The sequence below is a fragment of the Schistocerca serialis genome, chromosome 2 (genome assembly GCF_023864345.2).
Source record: "Schistocerca serialis cubense isolate TAMUIC-IGC-003099 chromosome 2, iqSchSeri2.2, whole genome shotgun sequence".
NCBI classification, from domain to species: Eukaryota; Metazoa; Arthropoda; class Insecta; order Orthoptera; family Acrididae; genus Schistocerca; species Schistocerca serialis.
Window position 1 is genome coordinate 825,615,001 of NC_064639.1, and position 17,300 is coordinate 825,632,300.

Here is a 17,300-nt window from a genome sequence, read left to right on the forward strand (position 1 = left end):
TTCACTGCATAAATGTTTTAACTGTATAATATGTTAAACCTTTAATGTACCTTTTGACATGGTAGACAGCATATGCAGCAGAACACTGTATGACCCAGCACTGTAACCACAAATTGTAACATTTTCTGGGTCTCCACCAAATGCAGCAATGTTTTTCTGCACCCACCGTAGGACTTCTACCTGGTCCTTGAGGCCATAATTTCCAGGCATAATAGAATCTCCTGTACTCAAGAACCCTGCAAGGATGTTGCAAAAAAAAAACCAAAAAAATTTATTACATACCTCAACATAGGAGAAAGAATTTATGTAACAGCTCTAAACTATATAATATGCCTGAATTTCCACAAATTTCAGCAAAACTATCTTGACAAGTAATAGTTAAAATTATCACACCTGCCTGGCCACACATTGTATCTCCACAAAGCATTCACTGAATATAATATACAAATATCACATAATACCAATTTCACTCCAATTTCTTCTTGTATGTTTCTGTAAAGGCACTGGATAAAACATACCTAGAGCCCCCAATCTATAATTTGCTGTCAGCAGTACAATGTCCTCATCCATGAGATACTCTGGACCAAACAAATCACTGGTGGCTCTCATGCTGTAGAATGCACCAGGGTGAAAAAAGATGAGGACTGGTTTCTTTGGGCTGTCTCTTTTGTCTGGCAGCTGAAATGAACACATATAATTTTTGTATTATATTGGTATTCATCCTTGTTGTCTACAAAAGCAGCTTATGCATAAGACACCATACAAGTCAATTTACATGCACACGGGTGAAAATGATTCCAGTGCATAGGGGTGGAGGAAAAGGACTGGAGAGGTTTAGGGAAAGGAGTACAGTATCACCCAGAACCCCGGGTCAGGGGAGACTTAGCAGATGGGATGAGAGGGAAAGACTGATTCATATATTTTAATATTCTTCAGTGGAGTAAATCAGTAATGCTGCAAATATGACTTTCAAGATTTTCTAAGGGTTTTGATGTCAGTGTTTGTTTCTATGTTTTTGGGAAGTTTATTGTAAAGTTTAACTCTCATGAGGAACCAACTGTTTTGGCAGAGAGATGTGTTGATTTAGGTAATATGATAGGTTTGGTAAAGTGGTCATGAATATAACAGTATATTTTATTTTTGTTTATTTTTTTATTTTTTTGCAGTCTACTTTTCTTACCTATTACATTTATTTTAAAGAATATAAGAGTTTCCATAATGCTGATATGTGGTAATGGAAGAATGATCACAAGGTCGCTGTAGCTAGGCTCAATACTGTTTCTTCCAAATCCACCAGAAACAAACGCAAAATAATTTTATTTTAAAAAGCGGATAAAGTGTCACTAGAAGCCTTCCTAAGAGACAATCTCCATTCCTTCCGAACTGACTATGCAAATGTAGACAAGATATGGCTCAAATTCAAAGATACAGTAGCAACAGCAATTGAGAGATTCATACCTCATAAATTGGTAAGGGATGGAACTGATCCCTATGGTACACAAAACAGGTCCGAACGCTGTTGCAGAGGCAACGGAAAAAGCATGTGAAGTTCAGAAGAACGCGAAATCCCAAAGATTGGCTAAAATTTACAGACGCGCGAAATTTGGCATGGACTTCAATGCGAGATGCCTTTAATAGGTTCCACAACGAAACATTGTCTCAAAATTTGGTAGAAAATCTGAAGAAATTCTGGTCGTATGTAAAGTACACAAGCGGCAAGACGCAGTCAATACTTTCGCTGCTCAGTGCCGATGGTACTGTTACCGACGACTGTGCCGCTAAAGCGGAGTTATTGAATTCAGTTTTCTGAAATTCCTTCACCAGGGAAGACGAATGGAATATTCCAGAATTTGAAACACGAACAGCTGCTAGCATGAGTTTCTTAGAAGTAGATATCTTAGCAACTCAAATCGCTTAATACGGGCAAGTCTTCAGGTCCAGATTGTATACCGATTAGGTTCCTTTCAGATTACACTGTTACAATAGCTCCCTACTTAGCAATCATATACAACCGCTTGCTCACCGGTAGATCTGTACCTACAGATTGGAAAATTGTGCAGGTCGCATCAGTGTTTAAGTAGGGTAGTAGGAGTAATCCATCAAACTACAGACCTATATCATTGACGTCGGTTTGCAGTAGGGTTTTGGAGCATATACTGTATTCAAACATTATGAATCACCGCAAAGGGAACAATCTATTGATACATAATCAGCATGGTTTCAGAAAACATCGTTCTTGTGCAACGCAGCTAGCTCTTTATTCGCACGAAGTAATGCCCGCTATCGACAGGGGATCTCAAGTTGATTCCATATTTCTAGATTTCCAGAAAGCTTTTGACATCGTTCCTCACAAGCGAATTCTAATCACGCTGTGGGCCTATGGGGTATCGTCTCAGTTGTGCGACTGCATTCGTGATTTCCTGTCAGGAAGGTCGCAGTTCATAGTAATAGACAGCAAATCATCGAGTAAAACTGAAGTGATATCAGGAGTTCCCCAGGGAAGTGTCCTGGGACCTCTGCTGTTCCTGATATATATAAATGACCTGGGTGACAATCTGAGCAGTTCTCTTAGGTTGTTCGCAGATGATGCTGTAATTTACCGTCTAGTAAGGTCATCCGAAGACCAGTATTAGTTGCAAAGCGATTTAGAAAAGATTGCTGTATGGTGTAGCAGGTGGCAGTTGACGCTAAATAATAAAAAGTGTGAGGTGATCCACATGAGTTCCAAAAGAAATCCGTTGGAATTCGATTACTCGATAAATAGTACAATACTCAAGGCTGTCAATTCAACTAAGTACCTGGGTGTAAAAATTACGAACAACTTCAGTTGGAAAGACCACATAGATAATATTGTGGGGAAGGCGAGCCAAAGGTTGGGTTTCATTGGCAGGACACTTAGAAGATGCAACAAGTCCACTAAAGAGACAGCTTACACTACACTCGTTCGTCCTCTGTTAGAATACTGCTGCGCGGTGTGGGATCCTTACCAGGTGGGATTGATGGAGGACATCGAAAGGGTGCAAAAAAGGGCAGCTCATTTTGTATTATCACGAATAGGGGAGAGAGTGTGGCAGATATGATATGCGAGTTGGGATGGAAGTCATTAAAGCAAAGACGTTTTTCATCGCGGCGAGATCTATTTACGAAATTTCAGTCACCAACTTTCTCTTCCGAATGCGAAAATATTTTGTTGAGCCCAACTTACATAGGTAGGAATGATCATCAAAATAAAATAAGAGAAATCAGAGCTCAAACAGAAAGGTTTAGGTGTTCGTTTTTCCCGTGCGCTGTTTGGGAGTGGAATGGTAGGGAGATAGTATGATTGTGGTTCGATGAACCCTCTGCCAAGCACTTAAATGTAATTGCAGAGTAATCATGTAGATGTAGATGTAGATATCTTAAACAATGATTTACATGTGTCTCTAGGTTTGTATCCAAACATGACTCTAATAGTCCTTTTTTCAGTTTGAATGCGCTCGTAACTGCTTTAGAGTTTCCCCAAAATATGACTCCATATTTAAGGTCAGAATGAAAGTAGGCAGCATATGCACTTTTATTGTTTTCTTACTACAACCGGATTTTAGTGAACAAAGAAGCTAGTAAGTCTTGCTCAATTTTGCATTAATATATACTACACACTTATTCCTTTTTACATTGCTTTGCAGCCCTAAGTCTAAGAATTTCTATTGTGTACTGTTACCAACTGATTCACTGTTAATTGAGAGAAGTGGGATGTCCACATCCTTGTCTAGAGCATTGTGAACTTTTGGTGTGACTCTTTTTGGTTACTATTTATTAAATACTTGCTGACAATTCTGTAGCTAGTTGCCTAGTTTTGTGACAGTGTTTACTGACTGCTGTAATTCTTTCTTACTTTTCCCTTTAAATGTAATTGTGGTATCATGTGCAAACATGATTGTTTTATGAGCATCCACATTTAAGCTTAGATCATTAACATAAAAAAGGAACAGAAGTGGTCCCATTACTGAGGTATACCATATTTAATTGAGCTGTATTCTGATAAATGCCCAGAAAAATACACAACATTTTCTAATATTTTTAAACTGTAAGAAGCAACTGTGATAGGTCTGTACCTATTTACAGTATTTCCCTTACCTTTTTTCTGCAATAGAATTGCTTTATATGTTTTTAATACATCAGGGGAAGTGGCTGCCTGGAATGAGCACTCACTTGAGTGTGTAAATAGTTTAGTTAGGGTTAGAGCACTCTTCACTTTAGTCCTTTCCGCTTGTGTGATTGTGCTAATGTGCATTGAACAATTATATGTGCTTATTTTATATTTATTGGATTGTGTATTCTTAGTTACTATTTATTCTTATTATTTTTGCTTATTTATGATATTATCTGCAATGCCTATGGAAAAGTTATTAGATGTATTGTCGTTTTGGAAGGGAGTGCTCTCTCTCTCTCTCTCTCTCTCTCTCTCTCCCCCTGCCACTGTCTCTGTCTCTCTCTTTCTTTTTTTTTAATTTCTTTTTTAATAACACTCCACAAGCCCTTCACTTTATTTGCTGAATTATGTATGTATTCATCACTATGCACTATTTTTGCTACTTTCATTATTTGTGTTCATATTTTGAAATATTTTTTAATATATGTGTAATTTAGGTGAGGAATTATTCAAGTTACACGTTTTATGAAATAGTCTCTTCTTGTAACATGAAATCCTTATTCTTCCTGTGATCAAACTGCTTGTTCTAGAATAACCCCTTATGGGCAGTTCTCTGTGGAAATACAATTGGTGGGTTGGTTGGTTGGTTGTTTTGGGGGAGCATCGGTCTCATCGGATTAGGGAAGAACAGGGAAGGAAATCAGCTGTGCCCTTCCAAAGGAACAATTCCAGAATTTGCCAGAGTGATTTAGGGAAATCACGGAAAGGATTGAACCATCGTCCTTCCGAACGTGAGTCCAGTGTGCTAGCCACTGCGCCACCTCGCTCAGTCGAAATACAATTCACTTTTCTCACATGATATACCAAAAGCTTTGGATCAAGGCAGTCAGGTAGATGAAGTATTTTTTGATTTCTGAAAAGCATTTGACTCCATACCACACCTACACTTATAGCCAAAAGTATAATCATACATGGAATCAAATGAAATTTGTGATTGGATAGAGGACGTTCTGGTAGGGAGGATGCAGCATGTTACCTTGGATGGAGAGTCTTGTTAAATGTAGAAGACCTTCAGGTGTGCCCCAGGGATGTATGTTGGGACCCTTTTTGTTCATGTTGTATATTAATGACCTTGCAGATAATATTAATAGTAACCTCAGACTTCTCACAGATGATGCAGTTATCTATAATGAAGTACTATCTGAAAGAAGCTGCATAAATATTCAGTCAGATCTCAATAATGTTTCAAAGTGGTGCAAAGATTGGCAGCTTGCCTTAAATGTTCAGAAATGTAAAATTGTGCACTTCACAGAATAGAAGAAAAAAATAAAATAGCATCCTATAACTATAATATCAATGATCCACCATTGGAACCAGCCAACTCATACAAATACCTGGGTGTGACACTTTGTAGGCATATGAAATGGAATGATCACATAGACCCAGTCGTGGGTAAAGCAAGTGGTAGACTTCAGTGTATTGGTAGAATACTGGGAAAGTGCAATAAGTCTACAAAGGCGATTGCTTACAAATCACTCATTCGATTGGTTCTAGAATACTGAACAGTGCATGGGACCCATACCAAATAGGACTAACAGGGGATATTGAACATATACAAAGAAGGGCAGCACAAGTAGTCACAATTTTCTTTGATCGATTGGAAAGTGTCACACAGATAATGACTGATCTCGAAGACTCTTGAAGAGTCTGAGAAAGTCTATTAACAATGTTTCAAAAACCAGCTTTTTAATGATGAGTCTAGGAATATACTACACGTCCCTAAGTATCACTCACATAGAAATCATGAGAATAAGATTAGAATAATTACTGCAGGCACAGAGGTATTCAAGCAGTCATTCTTCCCTAGTTTCCATACATAAATGGAATAGGAAGGAGACCTAACAACTGGTACAATGAGGTGTACCCTCTGTCATGCACATCACATCGCAGAGAACAGACATAAATGTAAAAGATGTAGAAAGCAATGGGTTACTGTATCAGTGAAGGTGTTAAACTTTTCATTTAGATCATTAATGTTATAAATCTGTGACCATTTTTCTATGTTTAATAAGCTGCTGAAGTAGTTTATGTTATCCTGACTGTGGCATCTACATGTGATTCTTAAAGGCATGTTGTTCACAGTAATGCAATTTACTTTCAAATTTTGTATTTGAGCTAAATGGTCACTAAAGCCTGCAATGAAAATTGTTAGTTAAATGATCAGGGCTGATTTAAAGCCCAAGTGGCACAAGCCGCCACTTGAGTCACCAAGCTGAGAGAGACACCAAAGATGCCACAACTGTAAGATTTCTATACAGGATGAACCACAGTCACTAGTGGCTAGTTGTGGTGCCAAGCTGAGAGAGGCTCCACCAATGCACTAGTACAAGATTATCCTTTGATGAGCTACAGTACACAAACACATACATAGTCTTTATACACACATGTACACGCACCTATGCCCCTCTGTGGTGCCATCTAGCCTGACAGCTTCAATACTCATTTGCGACAGGTCGGCCGGTTGTGATTTATTAGTGTCAGGTGGTACGAAGAGGGACTGGGGGGTGAGTGGGTAGCAGCTCAGAGGGGGGCCAGTTTGTCAGCTAAAAATGTGTGTGTGTGGGGGGGGGGGGGGGGGGGGAGGGGGCAGGTATAGTAGTAGTGGCCGGTGGGCAGCAGCACATGCTGAAGGCTACATGGGGACATGAAATGGGAGGGAGTGACACGATGGTGGAAGCGGAAACTGTTGATTGGAGGGTTCAGGGATGTGGGTTACCTGAGATTGAGGCCAGGATGATTGCAGGAGTGCAGGATGTGTGGTGAGGATAACTCCCGTCTGTGTAGTTCAGAGAAGCTGGTAGAGTAGGGAAGAATCCAGATGGCTCAAGTTGTGAAGCAGCCACTGAGCTCTACCATGTTGTGCTCAGCTGCCTGTTGTGCCACCAGGTGATCAATTTTGTTCATGACAGTGGTTTGGCTGTAACCATTCACCATGGTGGACAGCTGGTTGGTAGTCATACCAACATGAAAGGCTGTGCAGTATTTGCAGCAGAGCTGGTGTATGACATGGCAGCTTTCACAGGTGGGCTGGCCTGTGATGGGATAGGATAAGCCTGTGATGGAACTAGAGTAGGAGATGCTGGATGGGTGGACTGGGCTGGCCTTGCACTTTGGTCTGCCAAACAAACATGACACTTCTGCTTTTTGGTGAGTGGTCTCCTTTAATCCTGAAGTATTTATATTCTACAAGAACTTTCCTACAACATTCATAATTTTTTTCTATAGTTCTGAGCTCTTGTTGGGTAATATTAAGAATTATTTAAAAATATAACTATTATTTTGATCTTATAGTTAGGGTACCTTATCTTAGACTTCGAACTAAATTAACCTTGAAGGAAGGTGGACAAGTATGTCAAAGATCATTTGTAGATTCAGAGTTAATTTATTAGAATAACTGGATCCTTGCTAGTAATTGTTGATGCCACCTATCCCTATCATTGTTCCTTCACAACCTCAACAGCTTCTCTCCAATCTGTTTCACCTGGTCCTTCTCAAGCCAGCGTACCACCTTCCTAGATGTTGACCCCCTCCTCTCTGTTGGCTACACCTGCACCTCTGTCCACATTAAACCCATCAACCACCAACAGTACCTGCATTTTGACAGCTGTCATCCCTTTCACTCCAAAAAAATCCCTCCCGTACAGCCTGGCCACCCACGGACGGCGTATCTGGAGTGACGAGAACTACCTTGCTCAGTATGCTGAGGGTCTCACAAAGACCTCCACAAATAGGGGCTATTCTCCACACCTAGTCTGCAAACAGATCTCCCATGCCATTTCCTCTCACCATCCCTAAGAAACAGCACAAAGGAGTGTCCCCTTCTTCATTCAGTACTATCCCGGACTGGAACAACTGGCCACATCATTTGCCAGGGCTTTGATTACCTATCATCACGCCCTGAGATGAGGGACATCTTACCTGAAATCCTCCCCACACCTCCTAAAGTGGTGTTCCATCACCCACCCAACCTCCACAATGTCCTACGATCTTATCCCGATGGAAGACCCAGGTGCAAGATCTGCACAGTCTACCCACCTAGCATTTCCTACTCCAGTGCTGTCACAGGTTTATCCCACCCCATCAGGGGCTGGGCCACCTATGAGAGCAGCCGTGTCATTTACCAGCTCTGCTGCAATCATTGCACAGCTTTTTATATTGGTACAACTACCAACCTGCTGTCCACCAGGATGAATTACCACTGCCAAACTGTGGTCAAGAGCAAAGCAGACCATCCTGTGTCACAACATGCAGCTGAACATAACATGCTCCATTTCAATGGCTGCTTCACTACCCGAGTCATCTGGATCCTCCCCTCCACCACAAGCTTTTCTGAACTGTGCAGACAGTAATTAGCCTTACAACACATTCTCTGTTCCCATAATTCACCCGGTCTCAAGCTACGGTAACATACTGCCCCCACACCCTTCACCCAACAGTTTCCACCTCCTCTGTCCTACCTCCTCCTCCCCATTCTCATCTCCCATGCTCTTTGTTTGCCACCCTCTGGCAATGCACCCACACACCTTTCCCCACTACTCTGCTTTTTTACTCTTTTTTTTCCTGACACTGTGCCTGTTGGCCTTATAGTCCCTGCACACACTGCTATACAGCATTCAACGTCTCAGCCCCTATCCATGCACTACTATCCTTTTCCCTTCCTCTTCCCCTTCTCCTTCTCCACCTCCTCCAGACTGCTGCTTGCAAACCATGTGATAGTTGATTTCTGGCCCAAGCTGCTGGAGTTGGCAGTCATGTGTGCATGAGGTATACTTGCTTGTGTGTATGAATGATGTGTGTTCCCCTTTTGCTGATGAAGGCCTTGGCCAAAATCTGTATGGGAGTGTCTTTTAATTGTACCTGTCTGCAACTTAACAGGTGTTCTTTATGGTAAGAAGCATTCTATCTTTTCCTACATTGTTCATATTCCTATCTAAAGATGTCATTACAGAGTTAAAAGCTGCTGCTACAAAAATAGATAGTTTTGCTCTTCTGCATCTAGATTTAAGGAATCAGATCATCAACGGCACAAAACATCATGATATGTGAATCAGAAAAATGGTAAAGTTATGCTTGTATCTATTAGTAGCTACAAGTCACGTACCTGTGATGTATACACATTCAGGAACAAGCAGTCTTCACTCCCATTGGGCTTCTCTGCTTGAGGACACCAAGGTCCATCCACTGTGGCATTTAGGATTCTGTCCCATGCGTCCACTGGAGAGGGAGGCTGCAAAAGTCATCATATTACAAGCGGATGGGTCAAAAGTTGTTTTTAAACCAAAATGACAATTGGAATTCTATGCAACCATGTTCATGTAATATATTTTTTTAATTAAGAAAGTGTACATCTGATTATATGTGCTACTACCTACTGTCTCACGAAGGAGGACACCATTAAAAAGAGATTACTGTGAAACATCAATCACAGATCATAGTTGTTTGTCTATATTCATTTAAAGAACACAGCTAATGGCCCTTCTCTTGTGCCTAAATACACACTGTGATGTAAAGATGCCAAAGGTTAGTTTTATTACTATTTTTTGTTTACATTGCACCAAAGTTAATTTCTGATAGTTGATGGAATTGATATGCAAAATACTGGACAGTTTGTGTTTACCATTCCTGCAATCGTATTAAAGAACCAGCTGATTTAAAGGCAAATTCCATAAGAGATGGGGATTTGTTTTACATAGAGTGGTATGGAAGGAAAAAGAACTCTTTTCAACAAAAGTTACAAAGTCTGTAAGATACAATAAGAAGTGGTATGGTAAAGCAGCCATGATTGTTTTCCACAAGCTGCAACATGGTCATGAATTGAACAATGACCTGAAAATAGAACAAATTTCCTTTACTTCTCATCTATGGTCACAACTTTTATAAGTCCTCAGACTACTGGTTTCGGTCAGCAATGACCATCTTCAGATCTGTTTTATAAAAACACATCCTAATACACTGGAGCCATAGTGGCATCATCAAATGCTAAACATAAAATCAGTGCCAGCATCGTCAAACATATATAAATAATAGTATACACAAGAGTCACAGCAGCACTCAGAGTGCTGCTGACAAGATGACTCTTGTGTATACTATTATTTATATATGTTTGACGATGCTGGCACTGATTTTATGATTAGCATTTGACGGTGCCACTATGGCTCCAGTGTATTAGGAAGTGTTTTTATAAAACAGATCTAAAGATGGTCATTGCTGACCAAAACCAGTAGTCTGAGGACTAAAAAAGCTGTGACCATAGAGGTGAAGTAAAGGAAATTTATATGATTGTATTTGACATATACCCTGATGTGACAAGTGAGAGGGGAACTAAATCAGCAGCACAACTGTTGGTTAACACAGCAAAATGAGTGTTTCTTTTAAACAAAGCACCAAATAGCCTCTTATCTCTTTGTTGAGTCAGGCACTTCAAGATCAACACTTCAGAAGCACACTGCTGAAGATGCAGATACTTTAATTGTGGCTAGCATTATTGATGCTGATTATTTTTACATACGTTTAGTGGCTGTAACTCAACTTTGTTATTTTTCGTAGAAAAATCAAATGGTTCAAATGGCTCTGAGCACTATGGGACTTAACATCTGAGGTCATCAGTCCCCTAGAACGTAGAACTACTTAAACCTAACTAACCTAAGGACATCACACACATCCATGCCCGAGGCAGGATTTGAACATGCAACCGTAGCAGTTGCGCGATTCCAGACTGAAGCGCCTAGAACCGCTTGGCCACCGCAGCTGGATTTTTTGTAGAAAGAAAGCTGAAATTACTTACATTGTTAAGAGACAAAGAAGCACTTGTGAGGACCAACAGATGCTACTGCTGATGATGGTGATGACATGGGACAAAAGTTCATAGCTGTATTTTATTCTCATTATGAAATTAAACCACAGCTTAACAGAATGTGTTTGAAAGTACAAGACTAAAAAAGAAAAGAAAGAAACAAAAAAGTGGGACTCACTGCAACTGTACTGGAAGACCTCAAAATTCAGTCTACCGCCATTTACCACTCACAAACTTATAAAGAAGTAACACTCTAGAAGATCCTGAAAACCATATGCCACAGGCCTTGCAAAAGTTGCCTTGGAGTTTGTCTGTTCAAGAAAAATGCAATGAAATACCCTACTATTTGCAAACCAATGCCAAGACTGATGAAATCAATCTTATTACAGATGACTGCAACATAGATTGTGATGCCACCACACAAGAAAAAGAAGAAGAAGGAAGAGAATAGACCTTGATTATGGATTAAGTATGAAGAAATCTAAGAAATATAGTATAACACAATAGATCCTTTCTCCTCCAAACACGTGTAAAATGAGAAAAGCTATTGTAATTTCTCATTATCTTTGTTAATTTAATTAAAAAAAAAAAACATTGAATAAACTGAATCCTTGGTTGGCTTGGATAGTCCAGTCAAATTGCAGATATACCTTGCAAAAGGTGGGGTAGAAGATTTTATTTTTCTAACTCGTTCATATTGTTGGAAAGGTTACAAAACCAAGTTTTTCCAACAAAATTTCTCTTGGGAAAACTTTCTGCAGTCAAAAAACTTCGAAAATTTCGGACTTTTTTCAGTTTTTTCAAAATATCTCAGTTTCATTTGCTCCTATCGCTTTAACGTCTATTTTCTTTTTTAAAAAGCACAAAATTCTCTACAAATTTGATTCCTACCATTTTTTTCTACTCCCAGTATCTAAGGCGCTGCAGCACGTCAAAAAATACCAATTTTTCAAATTTTGAGCATAGTGGCAAGATACCTTATTTTTGAACACTATTTTTTCAGTTTCTGTTTGTATAGTTAAATACATTATACATCATGCTATATGTTGGAATTTACCACCTCACGTTCAGGTATTCAATTTCTCTGTATGCAACATGAGGATTGCTGGGCACCCAACTATTGTGATTCTTACATCACTACCTGAAGTTCACTATGGGCCACCTCAGCCCTGGTATTTGTAAAACTATAAATATAAAAATACATCATTAAGAGACACACACACACACACACACACACACCCACACACAAAATAAATTGTCTCCGGAAACTGAACTATTATTAGTGCAATAGGCAACCTAATTAGGAAGGTAATTATTCTTGTGTATAAGGGCCACACAGTTGACATTAAAATAAGTAGCTTTATTACAATTAAAATGCATTGTCAGTTACTAAAAAATGTTGGCAGTTCTGGATGTGTAATACTTGTAATATCGCACTTTAGCGCACTTGAGACAGATATTAGCATCACTTCCAACGTTTTGATGGGCCAGGTTCCTCAGTGTCACCAGAAATACCTTGAGTTACGGATTCAGGGTCTGTACATAGAGTTGATCCCAGATTGATCTCTTCTTTAAACAGTGAGTCAGCCTCAGCAAGTTTGTTGATTTCGTCAGCGGTTTCCTCAACATCCTCCATAACATCTTCTTCACTGTCTCCATTTAAACATTTTGGCCCGTTTTCACAGTTGACCCCAATACATTTCTTGCAAATTGAAGAACATTTCAAACCCGCTTTTCTGCAGGAGCACGCTCCGCCACAGTTCAGCTTGCATGAGCATGAATCAATGTGAAGAAGTGCTTCAAGTGCTGGATCTTGGCTCATTATAACGAATATTGGACCGTGGTCACTGTGATTCCAGCCCCATTTCTCAGGAGGTTTCCAGTTTCCCATCCAACTTTGGACTTGTTGGTAAGTCCGCAACGAATGATGTGCAGCATCTTGTGTAGGTGGGAACTGTGCAAGATCCAGTTTGCTTTTTGTGGCAGACTTGGCGAATAGCTGGTACCGCAAATGGTCTAGTGTGTGGGAACTGCTGACACCTCCACTATACAATGCGATAGTAACCTGTTCTCCTGCTGTTATTATTTCTTCATGGGTAGCATGTGGTTTATTGAACGTGCAAAGCGCTGAGGTTAGGTCTTCATTTTTCGCAACAATATTGCAGCACTTAATTTTTCCTTGACCAAAAAAAGCGGATGTTGCATCACATCCGCTAAAGGCGTGAGTGAACAGAATATATTCACTGTCAAACTTGTAAGATGCAGTGGAACACCACCTGTCTTCTGCATTTCCTCTTCCTGGCTTTAAGAAACATAAGTTTTCAATGCCTTGCCCCAAACCGGTCATGAGCAAAAGCAGGTCAACATCTTCTTCTACAATGACAACACTTCCAAAATCTTTGGTTTTTGAAATGGCAGATGTTACAATCATAACGTCAGCATCTTCTTGTGCCTGGCTTTGAAGCTGTTTCAGCTATCACCACATCATCGCCATATTTCTGGAAAAGGCGAGCCTTGACAGTTCGAGTATCAGGACGAGGTGATGTGAGTATTTGCTCTAATACATCGTCCATAGAAAACTGACATTCTTCCGTATTGGTTTCCAGGTAGGCAAATATAGCCTCCATGCCTTCATCTACTTGTGTTGCAGGTCGGTAACCTCGATTCTGTCCAGTAGCTGAAACACGGTGAAAGAAGTTTATGTAGCAAAATCTGTGATATCACCCATCTGCAGCAACCAAATCATTTACATTTTGAATCCGCTCTATCACTTGTTGACCAAATTCACCACCACGTCGTTTAGCCTGTTCTAATACTGTCGATTGCACTTCCAATTTCATTACTTTGTAAATAAAATTTCGTTTGGCATATGGCAATCTTAACTGCTTGGTTAAAAAGTCATCAGAATTCCCTTTTGCAAATAAGAATTGAACTGACCTTTTTCCTGCGGTCGACATAGTACGCTGCTATCATTCTCTCATTAATGTACTTCTTGTAGCATGCTTCATGCAACATCACTTCACTGAGCGTGTTCAAAAAACGGGTGTGGGCAGACTCGCTGCGTTTAGCACTACAATCGATAAGTGTGCTCAGTCCTTTCTTTTTCAGAAATGGTTCAAATGGCTCTGAGCACTATGGAACTTAACATCTATGGTCATCAGTCCCCTAGAACTTAGAACTACTTATACCTAACTAACCTAAGGACATCACACACATCCATGCCCGAGGCAGGATTCGAACCTGCAACCGTAGCGGTCACGCGATTCCAGACTGAAGCGCCTAGAACCGCACGGCCACACCAGCCGGCTTCTTTTTCACATTGTGTCCACCACTCACCACCTTTTTCCGCAAATGAAACACAAATTCATGTCTAACATACTCATTTTCGGCACCACAACATATACTGAATGGAAGCGACTCCAAATTGTAGGACCCTTATTGTTGTGTGCTAATAGCTGTCAGTGCGCTGTGAACAATCACCAGAGATAATCGCCTTCCGCCCGCCAAAGAATAAATACGCTTTTGTCCGCTAAAGAACAATTCCTACATATTTTTTCTTATAACTGATCAATAACGTCAATCAACTGTAGAAAATGTACAGCACCTGCATGCAATCGTATTACATACTGTAACATAAATAAACTTCACGCAATCCGACGTGAATGTTTCGTAGTTACTGAATATGATGCTGTTTTTCCTGGCCCTGCAGCAGAGTGAGATGGTAAATTCCAATGAATAGCATGATGAGTTATATGTTTATACTACACAAATAGAAACTGAAATAACAGTGTTCAAAAATTAGGTAATTTGCCACTTTGCCCGAAATTTGAAAAATTGGTATTTTTTGACGTGATGTAGCGCCTTAGATACCGGGAGTAGAAAAAAAAATGGTAAGAATTTTGTGCTCTTTAAAAAAGAAATTAGACGTTAAAGCGATACGAGCAAATGAAACTGAGATATTTTGAAAAAAACTGAAAAAAGTCCGCCGGCCGAAGTGGCCGTGCGGTTAAAGGCGCTGCAGTCTGGAACCGCAAGACCGCTACGGTCGCAGGTTCGAATCCTGCCTCGGGCATGGATGTTTGTGATGTCCTTAGGTTAGTTAGGTTTAACTAGTTCTAAGTTCTAGGGGACTAATGACCTTAGCAGTTGAGTCCCATAGTGCTCAGAGCCATTTGAACCATTTGAAAAAAGTCCGAAATTTTTTTTGACTGCAGAAAGTTTTCCCAAGAGAAATTTTGTTGGCAAAACTTGGTTTTGTAACCTTTCCAACAATATGAACGAGTTAAAAAAATAAAATCTTCTACCCCACCTTTTGCAAGGTACAGGCTTTTTTTCTGACAGTTTCACTGGACTATGGAGGGCACATGTGGGACTTGACATGCAACTGCCTCCTCATGATGAGCCCCTGGGTAGTTCTACTGTGAACTATGGGAAAGTTGCATAATGTTCATAAAACCTACATTATATTGTGCCCATACGATTCATGTTTTATAAAAATAGATTGGTGTAGAATAAACAAGTGATTTTTCAATTTGCCATAAACTTCATGTATTCCACAGTGAGAATATTAGTACCATTAATCCATTTATTTTTTATAAAGTTGTCTCTCTAAGCACAAAGTAATGTTTGTATTATGCAAAAAACTCGCTTTTAAAAGCAAAGGGAAGATCATAATTGGGCACATCAAACCCAGTGAGCAAGGCATGACTGCTAGTGAGACATTTGTATCTTCAATGATACAGGGCATTTTTTTCTCTTCATTGGACTTACTAAATAAACACCAAATTTGATGCACTGCAGGTTTGTGATTATTTCACTGAAATTTCACGCATTGTGAAGACAAAATTGACTTTACAGTAAAAGTCTGACAGGGTACCAGTACCTTATTTGGCAGAGTGTATCTACAATACCCCTCCATCGAAAACTGACTGAGAATTTAATGGTCTTTATGTTATGTATCATGAAGCATTGTTAGCTGCGACAGGCAGAAGGCGTGCTTTGTTGGTGCTGCACATTTTAGCGATTTTGGTCGAGATAAACTTACGTTGCAGCACGTTCTTCTTCGGCACACCAATGTAGAAGTGTGCACAGTATCAGCTTAGTGAAAAACCCGCACAATACGCACGCTTATTTATATACAGGGTGGTCCATTGATAGTGACCGGGCCAAATATCACACGAAATAAGCGTCAAAAGAAAAATTACAGAGAACGAAACTCGTCTAGCTTGAAGGGGGAAACCAGATGGCGCTATAGTTGGCTCGCTACATGGTGCTGCCATAGGTCAAACGGATATCAACTGCGTTTTTTAAATAGGAACCCCCCATGTTTTATTACATATTCGTGTAGTACGTAAAGAAATACGAATGTTTTAGTTGGACCACTTTTTTCGCTTTGTGATAGATGGTGCTGTAATAGTCACAAACGTGTAAGTACGTGGTATCACGTAACATTCCGCTAATGCGGACGGTATTTGCTTCTTGATACATTACCTGTGTTAAAATGGACTGTTTACCAATTGCGGAAAATGTCGATATAGAGTTGATGTATGGCTATTGTGATCAAAATACCCAACGGGCGTGTGCTATGTATGCTGCTCGGTATTTAAGGAAACAGGGAGTGTTCAGCCACATGTGAAACGTCAACCACGACCTGCAACAAATGGTGATGTCGAAGTAGGTGTTTTAGCTGCTGTCGCGGCTAATCTGCACATCAGTGGCAGACATATTGCGAGAGAATCGGGAATCTCAAAAACGTCGGTGTTGAGAATGCTACATCAACATCGATTGCACCCATATCATGTTTCTATGCACCAGGAATTGCATGGCGACGACGTTGAACGTCACGTACAGTTCTGCCACTGGGCACAAGAGAAATTACATTCACCAACAGCAATAACGGAAACCGGCATAGTATGCACTATTGGGCAACGGAAAATCCACGATGGCTGCGACAAGTGGAACATCAGCGACCTTGGCGGGTTAATGTAATGTGCAGCATTATGGGAGAAAGGATAATTGCCCCCATTTTATCGATGCCAATCTGAATGGTGCAATGCAATGTTCTACTGATGTTACTACAAGATGTTTCACTGCATGACAGAATGGCGACGTACTTCCAACATGATGGATGAACAGCATATTTCGTGACAGGTGGATTGGTCGTCGAAGTACTATACCATGGCCCGCACGTTCACCGGATCTGACGTCCCCGGATTTCTTTCTGTGGGGAAAGTTGAAGGATATTTGTTTTTACTCGCTGTTGAGAGGAATGGCGTTACACGTATTGCCAAATGCACTGAGGTTGACGGACATCAT

General features: G+C 40.2%; 1 protein-coding gene across 3 annotated transcripts in view; it reads right to left on the reverse strand.

Moving 5' to 3' along the window:
* The window catches only part of LOC126458075 (juvenile hormone esterase-like), a 179,036-nt gene that overhangs the window by 44,154 nt on the left and 117,582 nt on the right, over positions 1 to 17,300 (reverse strand). For 2 of the 3 annotated variants that reach the window (XM_050094890.1, XM_050094891.1), the window contains exons 2-4: positions 9,294 to 9,419; positions 519 to 678; positions 51 to 236 (exon numbers count right to left, since the gene is read on the reverse strand). The exons of the other annotated variant lie outside the window; for it this stretch is intronic. In XM_050094890.1, coding sequence (XP_049950847.1) covers positions 51 to 236; positions 519 to 678; positions 9,294 to 9,419 — 472 coding nt within the window. The remainder of the gene's footprint in view (positions 1 to 50; positions 237 to 518; positions 679 to 9,293; positions 9,420 to 17,300) is intronic. 3 annotated transcript variants of the gene reach the window in all.